At 33.2% G+C, this 23,254-nt stretch overlaps 2 protein-coding genes across 3 annotated transcripts; one reads left to right on the top strand and one right to left on the bottom strand.

The window, feature by feature from the left end:
• The first annotated feature begins 5,535 nt into the window (after positions 1-5,535).
• Positions 5,536-19,427, top strand: LOC123704818 (L-dopachrome tautomerase yellow-f2-like). Of its 2 annotated transcripts, XM_045653310.1 has the most exons (11): positions 5,537-5,791; positions 10,296-10,385; positions 11,022-11,054; positions 11,560-11,661; positions 12,699-12,872; positions 13,039-13,161; positions 13,503-13,676; positions 14,411-14,589; positions 16,744-16,927; positions 18,576-18,678; positions 19,272-19,427. In XM_045653310.1, exons 1-11 carry the CDS (start codon positions 5,644-5,646, stop codon positions 19,318-19,320), a joined length of 1,359 nt encoding a protein of 452 aa, XP_045509266.1. In that variant the 5' UTR covers positions 5,537-5,643; the 3' UTR covers positions 19,321-19,427. The 2 variants fall into 2 exon arrangements, with proteins under 2 accessions (XP_045509267.1, XP_045509266.1); XM_045653311.1 differs by lacking the exon at positions 11,022-11,054 and having other exon boundaries at positions 5,536-5,791.
• A 295-nt stretch (positions 19,428-19,722) lies between these two features.
• Positions 19,723-22,733, bottom strand: LOC123704829. Its single transcript, XM_045653322.1, has 4 exons — positions 22,475-22,733; positions 22,026-22,212; positions 20,805-20,990; positions 19,723-19,916 (listed from the first exon to the last, which is right to left on the bottom strand). Exons 1-4 carry the CDS (start codon positions 22,656-22,658, stop codon positions 19,748-19,750), a joined length of 726 nt encoding a protein of 241 aa, XP_045509278.1. The 5' UTR covers positions 22,659-22,733; the 3' UTR covers positions 19,723-19,747.
• Positions 22,734-23,254: the final 521 nt, after the last annotated feature.

Genomic DNA, 23,254 nt, shown 5'->3' on the forward strand with positions numbered 1-23,254 from the left:
GAACGATGCGGGAGTGGGAGGCCGCCCGCGCGTGCGCACTTTGTTTTCTGAAAAAACTACCAATAGTAAACTTTTATTAGGTAGGTACTGATTGTATGTGTATTACTTAAAGTTTAACTGACTTTGTAAAATAATAATACTAAAATAAATGGTTTTGTTGTTTTTTGATTTGGCATTTTTGTTTAAAATAATACGATTAACAGTTGAGTCTCTGTTAAATGTTGGTAACTTTTTATGCATAATTCACTATTTTAATCGGTATCGGTATCGCCGATACATTACTACAAATATCGTTATCGGTGTCGTATCGGCAAAATCATGTATCGTTACATCCCTAATTTTAAAACATTTTTATTTGTTTTTCATTTCCTACGGCTACAAGTTCCAACGCGCAACGCCGCGCCGTCTAGTTCTAAAAGTAGGCAGTTCTTGTACAATTTTTACTAGCTGATATAAAAAATATGTATTAGGTAAGAAGTATGTTTGTTTGTTTGGATACGCTAATCACAAGATACGCTATTCAAAAATTCTTTCACCGGACCGCGCGTCTCTCGCGTCACTAGCTACCTACCTAGCTAAAGCAGGGGGCCGTATTATCATTTTATCACCTCTTATTTTAAAACAGATCAAAATAACCAGCCATGGTTTATTATGGTATTATATGAATTTGCCAGTCAATGCAATTCACGGTGTCAACTGACTGGGAATAAGAGGTCATAATATTATGGTCCCTGACTCCTGAGCCTATTAACTATGGGCCGTCGCGTTGGATAGACGCTGAAAATATAGATTTGTACTCAAACAATGTTACTGTTAGCGTTGAGTTTCACTAGACATTTTAGTATAGATTCAAAATAAAAGGTTAGTCACATCCACAGGTCACATCTATTTCTGAAAAGTCTTGTTTTCAAGTACCTACTTAAATTTATTTTTACTTTTAGCCACCCCGGACACTCCATACAAAATTATAGTTTTGACAGTCACACTGTAGAGACTGCAAATGTGTGTGTAAACTCTTTATGGTTGGCACATTTGTGACTAGCGTAAAAAAAAATTCGCGTTTTTCTGATGAAATACATCCGTAAACAGCACAATATCTAACCATTTTCTACGAAAAACGATAATCACAAATCCAAAATAATAAAATTGCTTTAAGTCAATTTGATTAATGTTGTCAATCTTCGTTGCGTTTCGTCTAAAGACGTCGTTGGTATCGTCCTTGCGGGGAAATGGGTACCATAACATGTCTGATCGTGCGGGGTGAGGTAAGTGTTTAATTTTGGCGGGAGGCGGAGAGTGTCCGTTCTGTAGCGTTTAGCTACTATTATGTATTCTGTGCTTTTAGTGTCCGGTGAAATGTGTACATTACGTAAAATTTTAGAGTGTTAGTCTGTCGATTTAGTTTTTTTATTAGATTTGAAATTATAACAGAACTAGCTGTGCTCCGCTTTTTTACCGGCAAAATTCAAAAAGTACAAATTGGATTGACTTCAAATTTGGTACAATGATAGCTTAAGACCTGAGAAATGGCATGGGATAGGTTTTATCCCGGAAATTAACAGAAACGGGAATTATTACTTACTCTGTGCCCGCAGTGCTCCACTCCTGTTGGTCTTAGCGAGATGGTACTGCGCCTTGAAATAAATTTCCAATTGGCATGATACAAATTTAAATTTATTATAGCAACAGGCGTCTATGTTTTCAATTTGCATCAAACGGAATGCGATTAGTGAAGAATTATTATTATCTAACATTTTATCAACTAGCTGCCTAAATTCAGGAATTCATCCATACTATGTACCTAGTTTATATTATAAACAGCTATTTCAATTTTATTTATTACTACAAATATACCTACAAAATTAACTTTATACATAATTACATATATGTATTTGATATACTTACTTATTTCTATACATATAAAAATGAATGCCTATTTCCCTTGGTCACGGCATCACACGTGAACGGCCGATTTTTTTATAGTATTCCTTAAAGTACGAGGATGTATGGAACGAAAACGAAAACATGTACCTACCTGAGACCACGGGTGAAGCTGCGGAGCGGAACGCTAGTATAACAATAAAAACCACTAAACCTATTTGTGTTCTTTACCATCATCAAAAAGTACAGTGTTGTAACTTGTAAAGGTAGCATTCGGATCTGGGCGGTCGCGAACTGGCAGCCGCGGCCCTGCAGCCGGGAACATTGTCGCTGCTGTGCGGCGCTGCCAGAAGCTTACGGATAACAGCGTCCGCGACCCGGGCAGCGACTGCCACGCGCAGTAGTCAAACAGCACTCAGTCAAAATAATAGTCAAATATACGAAAGCGAGAACTCGTGAAGAGACTGATAGAGGACGAAGAAGAGGATGATCAAATAATGTTGGTCTTAGTATCATCAAAGAGGAATAAAATCGATTCATTATATCATAACATTATCCTTATAGGTTTTGAGTCGAGGATCGTAAAGTGGTAGATTTTTAGCAATTCATTCAACTAAAAACTCGTCGTTTTCATCGGTAAACGTTGCCATATTGTGACTCTTCGCGTACGAGCAGCGCGACCGTACTGCTTCCGGAGCGGCCCGGCGGCGCTGCCAAAGTCGCGAGCAGGCCACGACCCTCGGCCGCGCGGCTCGGTCGCTTGCGTCGGAAACTATCGCATACAATTCCCTACGAAGCGGTGCGGCGCGACCACGGTCGCGGCTGCGGGGCAGCGGCTGCCGGGTCGCGACCGCCCATCCGAATGCTACCTTAAGTATATTATAATATTTAATTAATTAAAACATGAATGCGAGTTTGTCGAGTGTGTTCCATGATCCATCCAATGACCTATTATACTAGTAGACGCGGCATACGCCAACATCATTGCACTAAAAAACAGCGTAATTAATACATACCTACTTACTAACGCATTATCACCAATACAGTTGTTCTCTCTTTCACTCTCACGCACGAGACATAATACATGTCTCACTCATGTACTTCGTAATATAAGATCCATCGAGATACGTGCAGTGGAGCGCGGGAGAGGCGTGCAGACAAACTATTTCAATGTAATTAAATTTAATTGAAACTTAAATAACCACATAACCAAAATAAACTGCACTAACGGGAAAACAATAGACCAAAGTTCAAGCTATGTTTGAATAACCTTTTTATTAAAATTTAAAATTGATGATCGGGATTCCCCAATTTCAATTGGAGTTGAGGGTTTTTGTCGATTGAGCTTAATCGTATATTTTTCCTTACTATTCCCAATCAATGAATTCCTGTCGTCAATCCTTTGTTTACTCTTTATAGATTTCCGCCCGCGGCTTCGCTCGCGTTTATCAAAAAAACCCCGTAAAGTTGCCGATCCTGTGGAATTTCCGGGATAAAAAGAAGCCTGTGTCTTATCCTAGGTCTTCAGTTACCTACATACCAATTTTCATTTTAATTGGTTCAGTAGTATTTGATAGAAAGTGTAACAAACATCTTTACATCGAACCTTACTTTCGCATTTGTAATAATATTTTGTAGGACAGATATAATAAGTAATAACCTTCCTATGGTCTATCCTTAGGTCTATCTATCAGTGAATTAATCTTTTACGGTCTTACTAATAAAATGTTACCCATTCGCTTTGCAATGGATTAGTTATTGAAATAACCTGTCTTGTTTTTATGATTGACGTTTCATGTGAGCAAGAGCAGGATACAGCTATAATAGAAAATGGTAGAAATTTATCCATTGTTTAACTTTTTATTAGTGGCCGTTAAATTAGAACTTTTTTTATACATTTTTTTAAACGGACTCATGGTTTGCGGTGGTCACTTGGTCACTTACCATCACGCGACCTTAGATCACGTTATTCACGACCCACTCGGCTCGTTCTTACATAAATGAATCCCATGAAAAAATTCCAGCGAATCTATCCAAGATATTTATTTATTTTGATAAAACAGTGACGTAAATGTAAATTTTTGTTATATTCTTGATATTTCATTGAATATTTGCATTAAAATATAAGATAATTTTACGTAGTTATTTATATTATATATATCATATTTTTGTACCTACACATAAAAATATGAATTACTAAAATTGATATTAGCCTACCTACACCCCTTTGATCTAAGGCTTACGTACTTACCAATTCAAAATATTTGTTTCCCGCTTTTTCAAACTTTTTTCTTTTTCCGCGGTTTCACCCGCGTGGCTCTGGGGGGTTAGACAAGTGGCTTTCGTTTAGCGTAACGTTTGATAGAATAGCTATTATGAATGTATGAGATTGACATAAGCTGTAGATAAATGTATCGACAGCTTACGTCAATCTCATACATTCATTAGCGTTACGCTAATAGAAAGCCACTTGTCTAGGGGGGCAGCTCCTCCTGAATTTTTCAAATCGAACCAGTAGTTCCTGAGATTAGCGCGTTCAAACAAACAAACTCTTCAGCTTTATAATATTAGTATAGATACGTAGAAAATACTTACAGTATTTTCTACATTTAATTCAGGTTGTCTATACCTCTTCATTCAATTAATCTGACTGTTAGGTACTAAAAATATAACCACAGGATAACAAGTTGTTGTTCCTGCCAAGCTGCAGGTTTTAAGAGCTGGTTAGTCTGGTTATAACTAGCTGTGCCCCGCGGTTTTACCCGCATTGCCCGCTCCTATTGATCTTAGCGTGATGATAATATATAGCCTTCCTCTATAAATGGATTATCTAACAGGGAAATATTTTATTAAACAGGACATGATTCCTGAGATTATCGCGTTCAAACAAATAAACATATATAAACTTTTCAGCTTTACAATATTAATATAGATTTACCTGTTTGAAGTTTTTTACTTTTTACTCATTCTAAATATAGTACAGTAGGTACGTACCGTTAATATGTTAAGATTTTCTTGAGATAAAACATCTAGGTATGAATAAATTAATATGAATTATACCTATTACTTATGCCTATTTTATTTGGTAAAAATAAAAATGTAACTGCCTGATGGTGAGGGAATTTTAAAATTATTTCGAGTTTTGTTTGTGTTAAAATAAAACTAATTATTTTCTTATCTTAATATTAAACATAATGCTGTCTAATAGGTGTAATAGATTGTAAATTTTACTAATTTGTAATGTTATCGATATTTTTCATCTTAAAACTACCTGTTCGGAAAGCAGTTTTCATTTAAATCCTGTAAATATCTGTTCCAGAAATTGTCCAATTTTCAAAATATTCATTATTACAGTAAACAGATATAAGTACACACAATATAAATACCTATACATTTAATATAACATAACTTTTAAATTAAGAAATCGACCGAAAGGAATACCTAAATATTAAAACATAAAAAGGCACTGAGATAGATTTTAGGTTATCTATCTTTAAGTCTAGATACCTAATTATCATACTATTGTAGCTAGTTTATTAACAACAAGTCACGGTCATAAGTTAAACACTAATTATAAACAACGTCTAATATCTATATCTGATCCAGGCCTTAACCTAGTACTTAAAGATAAAGCCATTCCACACACATTAAGTTGTTATTACGACACACGGTTTGACGGACGTGTGCATTGACCATAAACAAAAAAAAATTAAAAAAAAGTAAATAGCGCGCGTTCTGTGTTCGAATTTTTTTTATTTGAAAATGAACTCTAATATGGCGGTAAATGGAATTGTTGTGTGTTTTTTATTGTATTTTTTAAATACGGCCGTGGCATTAGATCGTAGTTTGGGAGGATTTAAAGAGGTTTATGCTTGGAAGCAAATGACCTATGATATTAATGGAATTGAAGGTATGTATTCATTTTTTATTATTATAATAAAAATACTAGCTGTCCTGTTCTGCCTTACTCTTCACTACAAAATATAAAACAAAGTCTCTGTCCCTATGTCCCTTTGTATGCTTATATTTTTAAAATTACGCAACGGATTTTGATGCGGTTTTTTTATTAGATAGAGTGATTCAAGAAGAAGGTTTTAGTAGGTATATAATTTATTAGGTTTTAGGCAAAGCGGGCGAAGCCGCGAGCGGTAAGCTAGTATCAGGGATAAAAATAGATGTTGTCCGATTGTATATAGTATGTACCGATGAAATATAGGTATATGCTCACATAATTTCATGCAAATCGGTCAAGCCGTTTCGGAGGAGTTTAACAACAAACATATGAGAATTTCATTTATTAGATTTTATGCGTTTGATTCGTATGTATAATAAATATTATAGGTAATGAATACGAGCTACCTAATAAAATTGAAAACAAAGTACTTACGAATAGGAATAGGTGAGAACGTTCCATGAACGTTCCGTATTTTTTGTGATGGTTGGTTAAATTTTACAAAACATCTAATGCTCAAATATAATAAAAAATATTAGGTACTTACTAAAATTCTAAGTTTTGTTATCACCGTATTTTACCAAAATATAAACTTTAATTATTCGAAATTACTGTTATTTTCAATATCCTTAAAAATTAGGACCACGTTGTATTTACATAACATATCTACATAATATTAAAGTTATTTGAATAAACTAATATTTATGTTAATTTATCTTACATTAATTTAACAGGATTTTTTATTTACTTGCGTTTTACTTACTTTGCGTTAATAATTTATTATGACCTGGATTAGTATGGGACGCTAATATTGGCAAAATTTAATAAAAAAATACCGGATTTAAGTCTAGTATAGCATGTCTACGTGTGAAGTGCGTGTCCCGTCTAAATGTTATATACCTAATATTTTTTAATAAAATGACAAATTGTAGTTGAATTGTAGTGAACATTGAACGTATGTTGTACGCTGTAATTTCCTGTAATTAAAGGTACAGTAGATTATGTATTTTAATAAGATGTAATAAACGTGAACTGTGTCCTTTGTTGGAAATTCTATAATTATAAATAAATAAATAAATAAATAAATAAATAAATAAATGGCGAAACAAATTGGGATGAATACACCGTAAGTCTAACCGCTAGGTATCAATAAAATATATAAAACTGATTTTGTTGGAAATAATAATTCTAAATAAAATTGTAAATGTAAACGAAAAAATATACCGAATTGGATGAAATTAAAATTGATAATATAAGACCCAGGATCCAACACAAGCAACCTTTTGTCAAATAGAGTGCTATCACAGAATTGACGCTAGTGCTATTTAAAAGTACCTATGAAAAGCATTTTGTTTTATCAGCGAGTGAAACTGCGGGAACAGCCTGTATTCTAAGTTATGTTTAAACAAAATTTAAACTAATACAAGATTACGTAAAAACAAATTTGCGGAATCGCCATTTAACACATAAGTACTTACAAATTTATTTGCGCTTACTGCGGTTAAAGTTATGTCATCATTATTTGAGATGACCATAAAAATATCTGTCCATGTTTGTAAAATCTCGTGCGGATAGGGTTAGTCTCATTTCTAACATCTTAGTCTAATATTATATGTACTTTTTTTAACAATATTATAATAAGTTATTCAGTTTGTTTTTTGCGATTCTTATAAAAAAAAAATACTGACAAATTTTTGAAATTGTAAAATTGTTTTGTAAAATTACATCTTTAACATATGCATGATAGCTTATAATATTATCTTCTTGATATGTACCAAATTTGGTTTATTTAACTTAAATAGTTTTCGAGTTATAAGGGGGTGAAAAGTGGCTCGAAATGGTTTGTGTAAATATACACACGGCTGCTGCTCGCCAGTTCTCTTCGCTTGAATTCGGCTTGACACGCTGCCGCGTGTCTAGATATCCTATTTTACCTTTTTACTCACTAAATAATAACACATTTACAACACTAAACGGTTTAGCTGTGAAAGTGAACAGGCAGACTTTTCATAGTTTTAACATGTTTAATATACAAAACTATTGTTGTACATATCTATTTATAATATCTTTATTTAACTATCTATGCCTCACGGTTTTACCCGCATTGTTACGCTCCTATTGGTCTTAGCGTGATGATATTATAGCCTATAGCTTTCCTCGATAAGTGGCCTATCTAACAGTGAATAATTTTTCAAATCAGACCTGTGGTTCCTAAGATTAGCGCATTCAACCAAACAAACAAATAAACTCTTATAATATTAGTATAGATTAATTCTTCCTAAACATAAAGATGCGGTGAATCTCGCATACCTATATATTCTTCCGCATTAAGAAAATATTTACCTCATTTATAAGGTCAGTACATGTCTGCCATTTAACATTTTAGAACGTTTTGCTATACAGTCATTTGACATTTATTGTTGAAAAATACGCAAAAAGTACAATAAACTAGGCTAGTTTCTGGATTCTCCATATATGGAAAGTATTATCTAGTGGATAACTGGATAGTATCACAATGTACAGAACAAGATATTATTTGCATTAAATAATTTATACTTATAGTTATAATATTAATAGGTACTTATACCGAGAACAACGACCTTGTGGAACGATTTACCATCTTCTGTGTTCCCAAATGGATTTGAGGGGGAAACCTTCAAGAAAAAAGGGCATATTATTTATATCTCAAAGGCCGGCACGGCAACACATTCGCGGTGACCCTAAACTCGCGAATGTTTATGGGCGGCGGGCATCACTTTCCATCAGGTTACCCGCCTGCTCGTTTGTCCGCTTTAACGATAAAAAAAAAGTTTTAAAACCGATCACCGATCCTTGATAAGTGTACATGGGAGTCGGAGTCATACAATTATACGGGCAAGTTTATAAAAACGCTTTAAAATTGGAAAGGAATATTTCAATTCGAACTAATAATAATAAACGTATGACATAATAATTGATTAAATAATATTTCTAGATTAAGTCAATATATTGATTATGGAATAATGAATAGAATAGATTAAAGGCCTATTCAAACTACAGCGGTATCTGTTCGCTACCTTACTCATATCGGTACGCGATTAGTCTCTATAATTTACAACTTAAGGCTGGTTGCAGAGCTTGACCGACCGTCAGTGCGTACCGTCGCGTCGGTCCTGATGATACGCATCAACAATTGTATGACTATGACACTAATGCGCATGACAATACGCGTGCGTATGGTCGGTCTAGCTATGAACGGTTTTATGAATTTTCATACATAATATGACAAGCGCGACTGACGTACGCACTGATGGTCGGTCAAGCTCTGCAACCAGCCTAAGAGATTTAAATGCGTGCCATCGGGATATATAGTTTGAACAGGCCTTAAGTAAATATACTGATTATAGTCACGAATATTTACTAATTAGGACACGATAGTTAAAAATTATATTTACAAAGTAGGACGCGGTGGTTAAAATTTTCCTATTTGTTGTTCAAACTTAGTTCTACGGTTATATACTTCACAATCTAATGTTATTTCTTGGAATATATTTCTAGATAGGGTCAAGGTGGTTCCCTGATGCCCTTCGTCTTCTTCAATCGGTTCCTATTTTTATTATTTTTGGAAGAAATATTTGTTATTAAGTACGCCCATAATAATAATTAGTAATTACTTTATCTTGGTTATTAAATGTTAGGTACCTATATCCTCGAATTATGATGTAGATTGTAGGTAATGTAATGTGAACTAGGATGTGATAATATTATGATGTCATTTTAATATAATATGATTGTATTGCAATACCTGCTTGGTTGCTAATATGTAATAACTAGCTTAGCGCCCGCGGCTTCACCCACTTTGTCTAAAACCTAATAAATTATTCAGGGTTACTTGTAAAACACCAGCAACCTCGCAGGACAAGATAGCTAACATCATAAGTAACAACATTTGTTCTACGACTTTTGGCATGACGCAATAAATTATTTTTAAATGATTTTTTAAACTTTTATTGTACTCTCCTAACATTTGTAAGTCTATGTTCTATTCATTATGGAATGGACGACGCGACGCCCCCTTCCCCCTCTCGTTCGCTTCTTGTTTACGTAACTTTTGGGAGGCACGTAGAGTTTATAATATTCAAACGGAAAATTGAATATTTATTTTTGTATGAAAATAAAATCTAACAAATTATCAAAAGTCGTAGAACAAATGTTGTTGCTTATGATGTTAGCTATCTTGTCCTGCGAGGTTGCCGGTGTTTTACAAGTAACCCTGTATACCTTCCTCTTGAATCACTCTATCTATTTAAAAAAAACCGCATCAAAATCCGTTGCGTAGTTTTAAAGATTTAAGCATACAAAGGGACATAGGGAAATAGGGACAGAGAAAGCGACTTTGTTTTATACTATGTAGTGATTAGTAGGATATGTAGTTAGGTACTTAGGTATAAATTAATTATAATTATTTATTTGTTTGTTTCAGTACTACACGACCGCTTTGCTGGTATTGATGAGACTGAACGCGTCAAAAGACAGACAGATGCTGTTTACTTCCAAAATGACGATGATGAAGGTAATTTGGTAATTTTACAACAGTAAAAAAATATTGCATCTATTAGTTAAAGTCCCGTCTAAATCGGTCCAGCCGTTCCAGGGATAATCCGGAATAAACAGACAGACAAAAATTGTAAAAAATTTCTATTAATGTAGTTATATGTAACCGCGGTATATGTACTACTTATTTGATGCTTTTTCGTAGCCTCATACATCTTATATAGAACTAGCTTAACGCCCGCGGCTTCGCCCGCTTTGTCTAAAACCTTGACTCAATTGAACTCTATCTATTAAAAAAATTCGCATCAAAATCCGTTGCGTATTTTTAAAGATTTAAGCATACAAAGGGACATAGGGACAGAGAAAGCGACTTATGTGTGTTTTATACTATACCTTATGTACTTTGTAGTGATTGTTCAAATCGGACCAGTAGTTCCTGAGATAAGCGCGTTCAAACAAACAAACTTTTCAGCTTTATTATATTAGTATACACTGTTTAAGATAAACAGATAAACAAATCATCCAACATCGTTATTCAATATAATAAATAATTTATCTAGACACGCTGACGTCATGTAATAACTAGTATTTTAGAATAAGCATAATGCACTAAGATTTTCCTTAAAATACCTATATTAAAAACTTATCTTTTTAGAAATCAAACGACCTGCACCTTCAAGGCCAAATGGTAAGAATCAATTATTATCTGTATTTTTTAGTGTACCTATAGAAAAAAATATATTTCCCAATTGCAAAAATTTATATGCAAAAAGTTGAGAGTAAAAATTCAAGGTCGTGTCATGGCAATACAGCACGTCATGGAGAAAGGCGACGATTTTGGTATCTTTGAGTCTTGCCAAAGAAGTTTCACTTCTGACAGTGTGCTCGGCACACACGCTCTTTTTATTTGTAAACATTTGATAGTGTCTCTATATCTTTTTTAAATTGTTTTAAAAAATACTACATATTTACTTTACTTGTGCTATAAATGTACAACAGATTACTAAAATAAAAATGTAGTTACCTAGCTATATCAACTAAAAAGTGCTTAAAAAAGTGTACCGTTTTTAATTTAAAAATTAAGTTTATCTTTATGAATCGCTTCGTTAATTTTGTTATATTATTTATCTTATAATTCTAGTTTTAATATATTTTATTAAGACTAGGTTGTTTTATTATTGTTTTTATTACAGAAGATGAATCTGGAAGGTTTTTCATACAATACAATAATTTGCCGATGGGGGCAGAGAAAGTTGGCAATCGACTGTTTATTGCATTACCAAGACGAAATTATGGTGAGTTTTTATTACGTACTCAAACTCAAACATTTATTTATTCAATTAGCGTTCTTATAAAAACACTTTTAAATCGGCATTATATAATTTTTAAACATTTACCACCGATTCGGAAAGCAGTATCTATGGATAATGGAGAAGAACCGGCAAGAAACTCCATATTATATCAAATACTAATTTAATCTATTTAAGTACTATAGTATAATTTCTATTGTAAAACTCGCTTTTTAACAATGTCCTTTATTTTTATGGTTGCCTGGAGGAGATAGCTTTTAAGCAATAAGGCCGCCTTTTGTACACTTTTCAATTAAATGTATTTATTTATTTTAAATTTATCTTACATGTACAATGAAGTGTCATAAATAAATAAATCAGGCTTGAATATATTATTAATCTTAATATATATAAATCTCGTGTCACAATGTTTGTCCTCAATGGACTCCTACACCACTTAACTGATTATAATAAAATTCATCTCGTGTCACAATGTTTGTCCTCAATGGACTCCTACACCACTTAACTGATTATAATAAAATTCGCACACCATGTGCAGTTCGATCCAATTTGAGAGATAGGATAGTTTAAACATATTGGTACCACGGGCGAAGCCGGGGCGGACCACTAGTATATTATTATATATTTCATAGCTATACTATACTACACTTAAATTAAAAAAAAATATTACCTACATACAAAAAATTAGTTCCTTTTACGCACGGCAGGGGCGCTTTTTGAATTCCTATACAAATGCCCAATGACGATATGAAAACTTTGATGATAGTTTATTCTATCGAGTGTTTTTTTATACAATTATTAATAAATACTTAGTTTAGAAAATAACACTTTTTAATGATTTTTATCGCGATTTATTCATTAGATCTCGGAAGAGACCTTCCCGTGACCTTCCTGTGAAGTGACATAAAATTGCATTTAAAAAATCATTAATTTCTTGATATTATAAAAATCGCGTAAAATCAAACAAGAAAAAATAAATATTTCATTTCTTTATTTTTCAATATAAATATACATATTTTCAGGTATCCCCGCAACACTAAACTACATAGATCTAAACACACAGACAGAACGGTCGCCATCTTTAAGGCCGTATCCAGATGTGTTCCGTTCTAGATCTCTTATATCCGTGTATAGAACAAGAGCAGACACTTGTAATAGACTGTGGATGGTAGATACGGGGCTTTTGGAGTTGTCAGGTATGAAAAATTAATTTATTTTTGTAATCTTTAGGCGCGTGATGTCAATAGCGTCATGGAGTGGCGACGATTTTGTTATCTTTCCATCTTGCTACTTGTTTCACTTCTGACACGTGTGCTTGGCGCTTACGCTCTTTTTTTACTATATTTTTTATAATTTTTTCAGTAATAAGCAATCGTCGTCAATTACAACCGCCGGGTATAGTTATCTTCGATTTGAATACAAATCAACAAATATTAAGATACACATTAAAAGATTCAGATGTCCCTTCTGCTACTACGCCAGCAGGTAAATTATATTAATGAAGCTATTGCATAGCTTCTATGTGGGCCTTGAGCGCGGGGAGTGGGGACCGAATCGAGAAATTCCGTAACGAAAAACCTCACGCTCCCCACTCCGACGGGCGGAGGTGTGGCTTGAAGGCATAGTATGCATATATACATTTCTTTCATGTTTTTCATATACATTTTTCTATATATTTCATATATATTTTCTTTCATGCTTTACCGCGGCAGTCCCCGAGTGACACACGGCTTTTTATTTGGATTTATTTTTCTTTTCTAGCCTTGAATTTAAAAAAAATATTTTACGTCGTCTTAGATTTTTTTCATTTTTTGTGTTTTTTCCAGGTCTGGCATCCATAACAGTAGATATAACTGGTAACTGCGATGACGCATATGCTTATATCCCGGATTTGTCTACGTATGGTATTATTGTGTATTCCTTGAAAGATAACGACAGTTGGAGATTACAGCATAATTATTTTAGCTATAACCCTGTGGCTGGGAATATAAGAGTCGCAGGTATGTTTTAACACGCTTTATTAGCTTTACCTGTATGTTTGTAAGTATGTAACTGACTCCTTTAGACTCGATTTTGACTTTAAACGGACAGATTTAATTCAAACTTTGTACACTTATAAAGGATCGAGAACCAATCTATTTAATAAAAAAAAAAAATAGTATCTTCAAAGTCTGTTGCGTAATTTACAGACATACAGTTGTTAGAAAGCGACTTTATTTAATACTATATAATGATTTATTATAAGTTATTTTGTCAAACATTAAACAAAAAATGTCACCTCAATCCAAAAAAATCTAGAAAATCTGAAAAAATCCTGATTTTTTTTCTCTTACGATGTAGTTACTAATTTATTCATTTATTAAAATACGTTTAAATATTTTTAGGTGAATACTTTCAATGGAGTGACGGTATATTCAGTATAACTTTATCTCCCCCCACTCCTGATATATGTAGGAAAGCCTATTTCACCCCTTTTTTATAGCTTTATACCAATCTATCTATTAAAAAAAAAACCATGAAAATATGTTGCGTAATTTTAAAGATCTTAGCATACAGACACACAGATGACGAAAAGCGGCATTGTTTTATGCTATGTATTGATTTATTTGAAGGTATTTTAAGGTAAAAAAAATATAGAAAATCCGGAAAAATCGTGATTTTTTTCTCTTACGATGTACATAAGGAACTATCTACTAATTTATTAATTTATTAAAATACGTTTAAATATTTTTAGGTGAATACTTTCAATGGAGTGACGGTATATTCAGTATAACTTTATCTCCCCCCACTCCTGACACTTGTAGGAAAGCCTATTTCCACCCCCTCGTTAGTACGGAAGAATTTGCAGTATCTACTTGTGTTTTGAAAAATAAAACTGCAAGTACTAATAGATACTTTTTTGATAAATTCTCGGTGAGTTATTTATTTATATAATTTTTTGAAAGTGAAACTTTTTAGTAAATTTTCAAGGTCGCGTGATGGCAATACCGTAACGTCATGGAGTACTAAGCGACGATTTTTGTATCTTTGAATCTTGCCAAAGAAGTTTCACTATTCCAAAACCTTCACTCTATCTTTTAAAAAAAAATGTGTGCGTGTACTAGTGTAAGTACACACGTTAGAAGTGAAACTTTTTTATGACCTTATTTTTCAATAAATAATTTACTATATGCACCTTTACAGAAATACGTCGAATCACGCGTGGTAGGGATAAGAAAAAGATGGCGCGTAACGGAAAAATGTCACGCGTAACGAAAAAATGTTACACAAAATTTTTTTCCAACCCCGATAAAGAAGTTTCACTTCAAAAACAGCATCAAAATCCGTTACGTACCGTAAAACGGGGTTAATAGAAACAATCTAGACTTTCAAACCGACTTTAAAAATATAAATTGTAAGTTTCGGGTATTAAAGCTGCTTTCATTGTGGGAGTCCTTTGCTATATTACAAGCTAATTACAATTTTAATGCCAAATTATTATCTACTTAGGAGAAAAAGACAAAAATCTGGTCAATTTCTATTTTCCCGGAATATGGGGTCAATAGATACGACATATGGGGTTAATAGAGAAAAATGATAGGGTTGTCAAAATATTTTATATTGTGGTAGTGACGTCACAGAGATAATGAAATAAAAGAGTGTACATAATATATTAGAAAACCTTTTTATTAATATTAAAAATATATTATTATATAATAATCTTCCAAAGGATAATTCAGCACATATATTTATATATTTAATAAATTCTTCTTCAGTTTCTTTGGATAAAACAGTTTGACCTCCTTGACTTTTCATATTTCTTGTGCAGTGTATGTATAAAACAGATCTGTGTATATTATATTTCTTTGAGATAGTATCAAGAGAACAATTACTCGCAGAATATTCATTAACAGCCTGTATTAAGTTGAAGTCATATTTTATATATTTCTTACCCCGAGGGTCTGGTTTGTAGTTGCGTGGCATATTGCTCGCAACTATACCTGCGTACACAAAATTAATTATTAAATATTAAAAAATCAACTTTTTAAAAATGTAGGTAGGTAATAAAGTTAAAACTCAACAACCTGCATAAAGTGCCAAACGATCAAAAGCGTTTCTAAAAACCCCTTTCGCGTTTCTATTAAACTCTTTCTCGTTCCTATTTACCCCTTTCCCGTTTCTATTCACCTCATATGGCGTTTCTATTTACCCCTCAGTCGTCTCTATTCACCTCTTAATCGAGAAATATTTATGGGTGCAATTATTTTACTAATTTACCAATAAAAATCAAACTAATCAGTAAAACTTACCTTTTCAATTTAATCTGGATAGACTTCACCGTCGAATAAAGTTATTTCACAATCAAAAACACAATTTAAATAATAACTAGAGAGAAGTTAATAAGAGCACAAAAGACATACATACAACCGTTGCACTTTGAACTCACTTTTTTGACATAAATTGCTAACTTCATACTATTCAAATGTTGTCATTCCAACAAAAAAATGTTGCCATTGTAAAAACTAAAAACACTATTGCGATTTTTGAAGTAGTTTTCAAATTTTTTTTGGCTTAACAGGCTTTTAGACTTTTTCCCAAGAATATTTCTATTCACCCCCGTGAATTCTATTCACCCCGTTTTACGGTAGTTTTAGATTTAAGCCTACATAGGCGACATACGGACAGAGAAAGCGACTTTGTTTTATACTATGTTGTGATTACAGTTTTTTAAGTAAACAACGAACGTATTTTTACCCGACTGCCAAAGAAGGAGGGTAATGTTTTTCGAGTGTATGTAAGTATGTATGTATGTCTTTTCCTTTGTGACCACCTGTAGCCTAAACGGCTTGATGGATTTTGATGTATGAGGTATCGTTAGATTTGTCTTGATTACGGGAGTGTCATAGGATACATTTTATCCTAAAAGTCCCACGGGATAAAGACATAATAATATTTTTTCTAAATTTCCCTTTAAAAAATTATGTATGCGGTTTGTTTTACTCTTTTTTTAGTGTGCAGTCGGGTATTTTGTTTTTTTAATAATAATTACTTGTTTTGAATTTTGTTGTTATTATCATTTTTTTTTAGTACCTCGGCGACCGCGGACAAAACAGTCAATGTACAATGCATGATTATCATGAAAGAACAGGTGTTATATTCTTCGCTGATATCGGTAGAGATGGTATATCCTGTTGGAACACTGTGAAACCCCTTTCAGCGAATACTGTCAGTGTTTTGGCTCAACATGACGATTTATTGAGCTATCCCGCTGGTGAGTTTATCAAAAAATGTCGAGCAGTTTGGTGGATACAATTTTTTACAGTTTAAATGCAAATTGTAACCAATAATTGTATTATATATAAAGGGTTTCGTCTATAGATGATCTGTTGATCTATCTCGCTGGTGAGTTTATCCAAAAATGTTCAGCAGTTTGGGGGTATAAATTTTTTTGTGTTTATTATTATTTTTTGTTACTATACTAATACAAATTGTACAAAAATATTATATTATTTGATATTTTATTTATATGACTGAGTAAAATAAAAAAAAAAAACTGGTGTTTTCGCTGATATCGGTAGAGATGGTATATCCTGTTGGAACACTGTGAAACCGCTTTCAGCGAATACTGTCAGTGTTTTGGCTCAACATGACGATTTATTGAGCTATCCCGCTGGTGAGTTTATCAAAAAATGTCGAGCAGTTTGGTGGATACAATTTTTTTACAGTTTTAATGCAAATTATAAGAAAAATAGAAATGGTTTTTGTTTCGGCTCAAGACGATCTGTTGAGCTATCCGGCTGGTGAGTTTATCAAAAAATGTTCAGCAGTTTGGGGGTATAAATTTTTTTTGTTTATTATTATTTTTTGTTAGTTACTATATTAATACAAATTGTACAAAAATATAGACATTATTTGGTATTTTATTTATATGACTGAGAAAAATAAAAAAAACTGGTGTTATATTCTTTGCTGATATTGGCAGAGATGGTATTTCCTGTTGGAACACTGTGAAACCGCTTTCAGTGAATACTGTCAGTGTTTTGGCTCAACATGACGATCTGTTGAGCTATCCCGCGGTTGAGTTTATCAAAAAATGTCGAGCAGTTGGGTGGATACAATTTTTTACAGTTTAAATGCAAATTGTAACTAATAATTGTATTATATATAAAGGGTTTCGTCTATAGATGATCTGTTGATCTATCTCGCTGGTGAGTTTATCCAAAAATGTTCAGCAGTTTGGGGGTATAAATTCTTTTGTGTTTATTATTATTTTTTGTTACTACACTAATACAAATTGTACAAAAATAGATATTATTTGGTATTTTATTTATATGACTGAGTAAAATAAAAAAAACTGGTGTTATATTCTTCGCTGATATCGGTAGAGATGGTATATCCTGTTGGAACACTGTGAAACCGCTTTCAGTGAATACTGTCAGTGTTTTGGCTCGAAATGACGATTTATTGAGCTATCCCGCTGGTGAGTTTATCAAAAAATGTTGAGCAGTTTAGGGGTATTAAATTTTTTTGGATTAAAAATTCTTTAGGCGCGTTGAGAGTAAAATTTCAAGTTCGCATGAATCATGATGGCAATACCGTCACGTCATAGAGTAAGGCGATATTGGATGATATTGTTTTCTTTGAATTTTGCCAAAGAAGTTTCACTTCTGACACGTGTGCTCGGCACATACTCTTTTCAAAATTACACATTGTACTTAGTTTGCTATTTAAATAAATTTTATATATTTTTTACAATTTGATGAAAATGATTTATTACTAAGATAGCTAATATGGACTTAAAATGTAGTTTTTCTTATTTTAAAGTTTTTACAAACAATAATTATCTATGTACTTATATTCCACTTGAAAAAAATAAATAACTTTTAAAATGAAACATTTAAAATATAATTTTTTTGCAGACCTTCACGTGACCGGCGACGAAGTGTGGGTGATAACTAACAGGCTACCGCGTTTCGGATATTCCAGGCTGAACACAGACGAATATAACTTCTTTATTTATAAGTATTTATCGTTTCTCATATTTTATTCTGAACACAGAATCTTTTCTTTAAAAAAAAATAGTGTTTTTTTTTACCATGGCAAGAATATATGACTAAAGAAAAATAGTTTGCATTTTCCCGCTTTTTTGTAGTTGACTGTTCCCAATTTTTTATCATCATCACAACATTTGTAATAAACTTTTAAAACTTAGAATTTTTTTATCATCATCCTACATATTTTCTTTACAAAATATGATATACTATAGCTTTCCACCCGCAGCATCGCCTGCATTTTCAAAGAAAAACCCGCATAGTTCCGTTCCCGTGGGATTTCCGGGATAAAACCTATCCTATGTGTTAGTCTAAGTTACCTTCTATATGTGTGCTAAATTTCATTGTAATCGGTTCAGTAGTATTTGCGCGAGAGTAACAAACACACACATACACATCCATCCTCACAAACTTTCGCATTTAGTGATATTTACCTTTTTAAGTATTTTTAAGTAGGTAATATTTTGCCATATACTATTGTGTTTATAGATTTGGATTCATCATATATTATTATGTAAGTAACTTAATTCAAATTTTTTAATTATTATTTTTATTTCGTTTCAGGGGCCATGTACAAAGATTAATTTATGGAACACCATGTGCTGTCTATTAATTCATAAGTTTATATACGACGAATATATTACACTCTAAAAACTGTGTTTCGAGTATGTATGAAACTTCCCTTTTATAATAAAAATAATGCAATATTCATGACCTTTTCAAGTTTACTGTTTATTTACTGCCACATCCTCATCCCAGTAAAAAATCTATACATAATATATCTATATTATATCTATAGTTAATATTATGAAGCTGAAGAGTTTGATTGTTTGTTTGAACGCGCTAATCTCGGGAACTACTGGTCCGGTTTGAAAAATTTTTTCGGTGTTAGATAGCCCATTTATCGAGGATGGCTATTGGCCGCTCCTCCATCCATCCATCACGCTAAGACCAACATAAGCAAAGAAATGCAAGTAAAACCACAGGGCACAACTAGTTAAATAAAACACATATATTATATTAATGAAATACATATTTAATCAAACATCAGTAAATGAATGTACAGTATGGCACTGCCTAGTTAGCGCTAATGCTTTCAACCGTCTGTGTGGATCTGTAGCCCAGTCGTAGTCGCTCGTGCTCGACGTCACAAGCTTGGATATCACCCATCGCATTATTTCCATTTTATCCACTAACGTTTGGAGTTTTCTGGAACAAAAAATATTTTTATAGTAACTAAATAGTGGGGAACGAAGAAATTAACCCATTGAGCCCCAAACATCCCGATCGGTCCCAGTGTGGTTCCGGGGCCTGAGTTATTAATAAATGATAAATATTTCAGGACAATTTTCACACACAGCACGATCTGATCCCATACTTAGCTATCATATCTATACTAATATTACAAAGCTGTTTGTTTGTTTGAACGCACTAATCTCAGAAACTACTGGTCCGATTTGAAAAATTCTTTCGGTGTTAGATAGCCCATTCATCGAGGAAGGCTATAGGCTATAATATCATCATGCTTAGACCAACAGGATCAGAGCGACGGGGGTGAAACCGCTGAGCGCAGCTAGCCATATATAATACATACTAATATTATAAATGCGAAAGTAACTCTGTCTGTCTGTTTGTTACTCAATCACGCCTAAACTACTGAACCAATTTGCATGAAATTTCGTATGGAGATACCCGAGAAAGGACATAGGCTACCTTTTATTGCGAAGTATGTACCACGGGCGAAGCCGGGGCGGACCAACAGTTTTAAATAAATACTTATATAGATAATAAACACCCAGACACAGAGCTAACATCTTTGTTCATCACACAAATATTTACCTCGGGTGGGAATCTAACCCACAACCTCTGGCTTGGAAAGCAGAGCCACTACCAACCAAGCCAACTGGTCAGTCAAATGTCTGGTCCTGGGTTCGATTTCTGGTGGAGACGAAGAATAAAATGTCTCGGTCTGGCAGGACACAGAAGGCTGATCACCTACTTGTCCCTAAAGAAAATTGATCAGTGAAACAGATGTATAATGCATCTGCCCCTTACCCCACTAGAGGACATGGGACTTCACTTAATAAGAATACTCACTTATACAAAGGTCCCGTAGCTCTCTCTTCAAGAAGTACATTTTGACTATCTTTTAAATTACCAAACACTCCTTGCCACTCTCTCCTTGCTTCTAACAATTTTATTTCTCTCTCTTTCAATATTTCATCCAAATTTAGTAATATTTTTTCTTTTTGGCTGTATTCCATTATTTGAGCTATGATTTTCCTGTAAATGTATAATATTTATGTATTCAAATTCATAAAATATTAAGATTAAGAGATATGGTCTTACCACAAAACAATTTAAACACAGTAAGCTTTAAACCAGGGACCTGTCACTTAAATGCCGGGTCCAGACTGTTGAAACGTAACATGAAATGTAACATTCTGCCTTTCATTGCATGTTCGCTGCAAGCGTGGACGCATAGCGCGCTCTTAACGCGCATTCACTACGAACCTCCCGTAGTCGTGTTCCTTGCCCCTTTGTGTTCGTCGAAAAACCGACAATACACGGATCGCTCCGCGCGCGGCTTGTAATACTCGTAGCATGCGCGTGTAATGCACATTTCGCGCGCGCAAGACGTCCAAACTAAGAGAAATTGTTACAAAGTTTCCTTTCATGATACATTGCAGCAATGTGGATGGTGAATTCTTTCATTGCATGTTACATTTTATGTTACGTTTCACCAGTCTGGACTCGGCATAATGGTCTATGTGAAATACGACACAAGTCATAACTGCGTTAAAAACAACCGACTTCAAACTTGCACTTGCAAAATTTACAAATACAGACAAAAATGCTCATAAAATAAAAACTACTGGGCCTATCCGAATAAAATTTTTATGGGACCAATTCGACACTATCCCGCATCGAACAAAAAAAGAATCACGCAAATCCGTTTAGTAATTTAGAATTAGCATGAGTATACTAACAATAAAACTAACAATAACATACAGATAAAGCTTATGTGTGTTAATAAAAAGACCACTAGTTTTTTAATGGTTGAATTGATTTTGTCAATCAAAGTTCTTGTGATTTTTTTTAAGTTAACTATTAACTATACTAATATTATAAAACTGAAGAGTTTGTTTGTTTGAACACGCTAATCTCGGGAACTACTGGTCAGATTTGAAAAATTCCTTCTGTGTTAGATAGTCCATTTATTGAGGAAGGCTATAAGGCTATATATCATCACGCTCAGACCAACAAGAGCGGAACCACGCGGGTGAAACCGCGAAGCACCACTAGTATATAACATACTCTTTCCTTTCCAACAGTTCAGGGTCCAAACTTCTATCGGGCGCGGTAACCAAAGTTTTAACAGAATGAGTTTGAGTTAGAGTTTTGACAATTTGCTGCTCAATTAGTTTCCATGTCACTGTGTCCGTATAGTCATTGATAGCTGTTGTGATTTCATCTTTATTTGTCTCTTTTATTTGTGGTGTGGCTGAAATTAGAATTTGAAATTAACTTTGTTATAAAATAAAGGTTTTAATATTAATATTATGATGTTTGTAATGGTGTAAGTATATAAAAATTCAGTTGTTTTCTTTATTTTATATTAGGATTAGTACAATACTAAAAATATTCGAACTATTGGACATAAAAAGTAAGCTTCTACTGCTTGTTAATGTTTAATGTTTAGTGTCATAAACTCGTATCTACGTTTCTTTTTATTATTTTATTAGAATAATAAAGATAGTAATCACCTGCTAATGTTTTGGCCTGTAATAATCGTAGTTTTGATGTAATTAAAGAAATATCCCTTACTTTCTTTGCAATAACATTTTCGAAACTTTCATCAACTTTTGCACAAAATATATTTGATGAATGTAGTTTCAATTCATTTTCAAACTGTTTACTTATATCACGTAAAGCTTTAAAACCAGACATGGTAATATTTTGTCTTAATTTTCAATGTTTATTTTGAAATCAACAGCGATTGATATTTTGATTTTTGACGGTTGCAGTTCAACTTAAATTAGGTACAGTTAATAAATATTGTGCATGACACAGATAACACACAGATAACAACTCGAGTCAAGAGTTGCCATTATAAAATACGATCAAACGATGAAGCTCAATAATTCCTCGTATCCAAACCTCATAAATTAAATGTAAAAAAATAAAGATGTCGATGTAACAAAAAAAAAAAAACATCAAGAATCAAAATACAGCTGTTTACAATTCCATACATAATTGCGCAAAATTAAATATTATTCCCGTTCAGTGAGAGTCACAGTGAATAATTCGTATAAAACAGTGCTTATACTTTGCGTTCTAATATCTACAGCTATACAAATCATGCCCGAAGTGGAGGAGAACACATATTATTTATACAGTTTTCCGACAGAAGTACTATTACGAATATTCAGCTATTTAACACCAAAACAGCTATCTACATGCAGACAAGTGTGCTTACGGTGGAAACAAATAATTGACAATCTATCACGACTCGATAAACTGTGGCGAAAATACTGTGAACATGA

The sequence above is a fragment of the Colias croceus genome, chromosome 30, assembly GCF_905220415.1.
Source record: "Colias croceus chromosome 30, ilColCroc2.1".
In the NCBI taxonomy this organism is placed as follows: domain Eukaryota; kingdom Metazoa; phylum Arthropoda; class Insecta; order Lepidoptera; family Pieridae; genus Colias; species Colias croceus.

Coding starts and splice junctions, on each gene's coding strand:
- LOC123704818 (XM_045653310.1), top strand. CDS start 5,644: ATGAACTCTAATATGGCGGTAAATGGAATTGTTGTGTGTTTTTTATTG. Junction 11,055..11,559: donor TGCACCTTCAAGGCCAAATG/GTAAGAATCAAT, acceptor TTTTTATTACAG/AAGATGAATCTGGAAGGTTT. Junction 11,662..12,698: donor ATTACCAAGACGAAATTATG/GTGAGTTTTTAT, acceptor ACATATTTTCAG/GTATCCCCGCAACACTAAAC.
- LOC123704829 (XM_045653322.1), bottom strand. CDS start 22,658: ATGTCTGGTTTTAAAGCTTTACGTGATATAAGTAAACAGTTTGAAAAT. Junction 22,213..22,474: donor ACAGGCCAAAACATTAGCAG/GTGATTACTATC, acceptor TTCTAATTTCAG/CCACACCACAAATAAAAGAG. Junction 20,991..22,025: donor GAACTGTTGGAAAGGAAAGA/GTATGTTATATA, acceptor ATACATTTACAG/GAAAATCATAGCTCAAATAA.